The sequence below is a fragment of the Myotis davidii genome, unplaced genomic scaffold, assembly GCF_000327345.1.
Source record: "Myotis davidii unplaced genomic scaffold, ASM32734v1 scaffold148, whole genome shotgun sequence".
Taxonomy (NCBI): domain Eukaryota; kingdom Metazoa; phylum Chordata; class Mammalia; order Chiroptera; family Vespertilionidae; genus Myotis; species Myotis davidii.
Window position 1 is genome coordinate 4,319,447 of NW_006299479.1, and position 3,141 is coordinate 4,322,587.

Here is a 3,141-nt window from a genome sequence, read left to right on the forward strand (position 1 = left end):
CACACCCCAGCTTTCTGTTTCTCCCTCAGCCTGCCCCAGCTGCGAGTAGAAAGGAGCAGGGAACTGACTGGCCACAGTGATTTCGGAGGCAAGGCCCGGCGTGGAGAGGGCCTCAGCCCCTGACGCCTGTGTGCTGTGTCAATGTGGGTTGGGAAGCAGATGGTTACTGTGAAGTCAGAGAGCATTTCTCCCTGGACCTGACCCTCTGGCTTCTAGGAATCTGCCCTCCTTTGTTCAGCCTGGCGATTTCCACTGCTCTCACTGCGGTTGGCTCCCTGGGCGTGCGATGACCAGGTCTCATGTAGTCGTCCAGTTCTATGCAGTTCCCCATCCAGTTCACAGAAGTGGGGTGGGTATCAGTGGGGCCTTCAGTGATCACCCCAACCAGGTCCTGCCCCGGAGCACAGATTAAAACCCCAGAGGTCTAAGCGCAGATTGCAAATGCCTTTCCTCGTCATGCTTCCGAAGGCTGTCTTCGTTTCATGGATTTCAGAGTTCTTCAGTGTGTGCCCATCGTTAGTTAAATGCAGTGAAAGGGAATTATTAAGAGGCCGGTGTGATCGTGGAGGGCCTGGCACACTTTTTGTGTCCCCCCCCCCGCCCCCGTCTTGTGTTCTCTTCCTGACATCTTATTCCCCGCCTAGAAACCAAAGGCTTAAGCCTTTCTTGGGATATTCTCAGGGAACTGGGAAGTTTCTCCTCAAAAGAAGAGAATGACCAAAGAAACCAGCCCCAGCCCATCTGTCCCCAGCTGGCGGCCCACCTGTCCCCAGCTGGCGGCCCACCTGTCCCCAGCTGGCGGCCCACCTGTCCCCAGCTGGAGGCCCACCTGTCCCCAGCTGGAGGCCCACCTGTCCCCAGCTGGCAGCTGTGAAGATTGAACTGAGGAAGGAGTTTCTTTCCCCAATAACACTTAGACTAACCTGCTGTCACCACCCCTCCCAGCCACAACAACTGGGGTAATTGTGCATTTGCCTCTTCTGTACGGTTTAGAGGGCAGCTTCTCCTTTTCTTAGGGGACTCTCCTTCCAAACATGCCTACCAACCACTCACTTTGGCTTTCTGTGCACTCAAGAGCGCGGTCAGGACAAACCAGGGTTGACAGGCAGAGACCCAACATTTTATCCTAATTACTCCTGCAGGCGCCATCTGAGATGAGTTACATTTCTTCCCCAGCCTCTTGGATTCTGTGCTCTCTCACCTCTTTTCACTCACCATGCTGTCCCCATCATTCTTACCACCTCAGCAATATTGCCCCCGCCCCCCGCCCCGCACACATATGCAGAACCCTCCATCCACTTATTTTCTCTACTTAATAAAAATACTGTGAGGGTTAAGGAGCTCTTCTTCGGTGGAACCCAAGAGCCTCCATTAAGAGCCCAGTCCTCCTTCCACAACCAAAAATTGCTTCCTGGAGAATAAAAGGAAAAGACTGGAATGAAAAATGTTACCTGGGCATTTCCAGGGGGTGGGGTTGCAGATGACTGACATGTTTCTTTTTTATGCTTATCTCTAGTTTTTACATTTTCTTGTATGAGCAAATTACCTTTACAATGAGGAAAATAGTAAATATTTAGAGGGGAGGTAATGTATTTGGACCAGCCAAGGCTACGTTTGAATCCTGCCTTCACTTAGAAGCTGCATCTCCATGGACAAATCATTTAATCTTTCTAAAGCACAGTTTGCACGTCTGTAAAATGGGGAAAATAATATCTACTTCACATGGCCATTGTGATGATTAAAGTGTTAGGTACATGATAAGCATTCCCAAATTTACAACTATTATTAATATGAATTGAAATCATAGTAACAACCACAACGACTTGATCCTAAGTTCTCTCTGCCTCTTGGTACCCAGTTATAAGGAATTCTCACCTTTTATAATCTGGGCTATCCTTTCCTTCCAAACCTCGCCCCCCCCCCTTTTTTTTAAAGGGTGGAGGGTGGGGAGCAAGCAAAGTCATAGGCTCTTGTATCATTAGTTGGGTTGCCTGAATGGCTGAGAAAACAAGGACTTTGCAGTAGCCTTTCTCCATATGTATGGGGCTAAAAATCAGTCATTAAAAAAGAAAAATAAATTTCATACATATGTATGATCACTGTATTCCTCTAGTGAGCCAGGCACTTTCATACCAGAGTCCCCTGAACAGCAATCTACTTTGACGTTAGGCACTTGCGCATCTAGGTCTCCGTGGGCGCTGACAGACTGCAGACACTTCCTTCCCTCGCCAGCAGGGCTCTCCCGCGGTCACCCAGTCCCCTCTGGGGCTAGAAGGCGTTGGGAGCCGGGCCAACCCCTCCCCAGAATCACACTGACGAGGCTCTTTGCTGTCCATCATCGTCACGAAGCTAACCAATATGAACTGACTATCCTCCCCTGCGCCAAACAGGGCTCGAGGCTCCGGAGCCTCTTACTGTGCGCCCACCCACCGCGGCGGCAGTGGGATGGGGAATGGGCTGGGGGCCGAAGGCCTGTGAGAAGAGTCAGAAGGGAGTCGATGCAGCATCCCTAGGCGATGGTTTCTACCCGCTCTCTAGGGGGAAGTAAGAAATCTCATGCATGCCTAGAAATGCCAGCTTGCAGAGCCATGCCCAGTTCCCAGTCCAACCCAGCCTGCCTGGAGGATGGGCGCCCAGACGCCCAGACGCCCCCGCAAATGGGGAGCATTTTCCTCGGGCTTCCAAGTCAGGCGGGTGCCTTGCACCACCCTCCACCAGGTCGCAGCAGGCACACCTATTGCTCCTGGGTCTTTGCACCCACTCCCCTCTCTCCCTGCCCTCACCCTCCCTCCAGGGGGTTCCCTGGAGTCCCTGCCCCAGACCAATCAGGGTGCCCGTCCCCCGGGCCCTCTAACTTACGGTGCAGCAGTCCATACTGGTGTTGGGGAGGGGGGGTCCTCGCCTGGGAGGGGCTGGCGCAGGGTGGGGGTGGGTCCGAGTGGTCCCTGGAGGAGACTCGGGGGGCCGAGCAGCACGCGCTGACCCGCGCCGAACCCTCAGCTGCGCTCTCGGTCCGCTCTCCCGCGCTCCGCTCTGCTCGCGAATGTAACCTGAGCCCTGCGGTCTAGAAGCCAATCACGAGTCGCCTCGGACAGGGTGGGCGGGGAAACTGGAGGAACGGCCACGCCCCCCCCGCCGCGC

General features: G+C 53.9%; 1 protein-coding gene across 1 annotated transcript in view; it reads right to left on the minus strand.

Annotated features, from left to right (window-relative positions):
• NRGN (neurogranin) overlaps positions 1–3,118 on the minus strand; it is a 5,868-nt gene extending 2,750 nt beyond the window's left edge. Inside the window, exon 1 of the mRNA XM_006775082.2 lies at positions 2,860–3,118. Coding sequence (XP_006775145.1) covers positions 2,860–2,874 — 15 coding nt within the window. The 5' untranslated portion in view covers positions 2,875–3,118. The remainder of the gene's footprint in view (positions 1–2,859) is intronic.
• Positions 3,119–3,141: the final 23 nt, after the last annotated feature.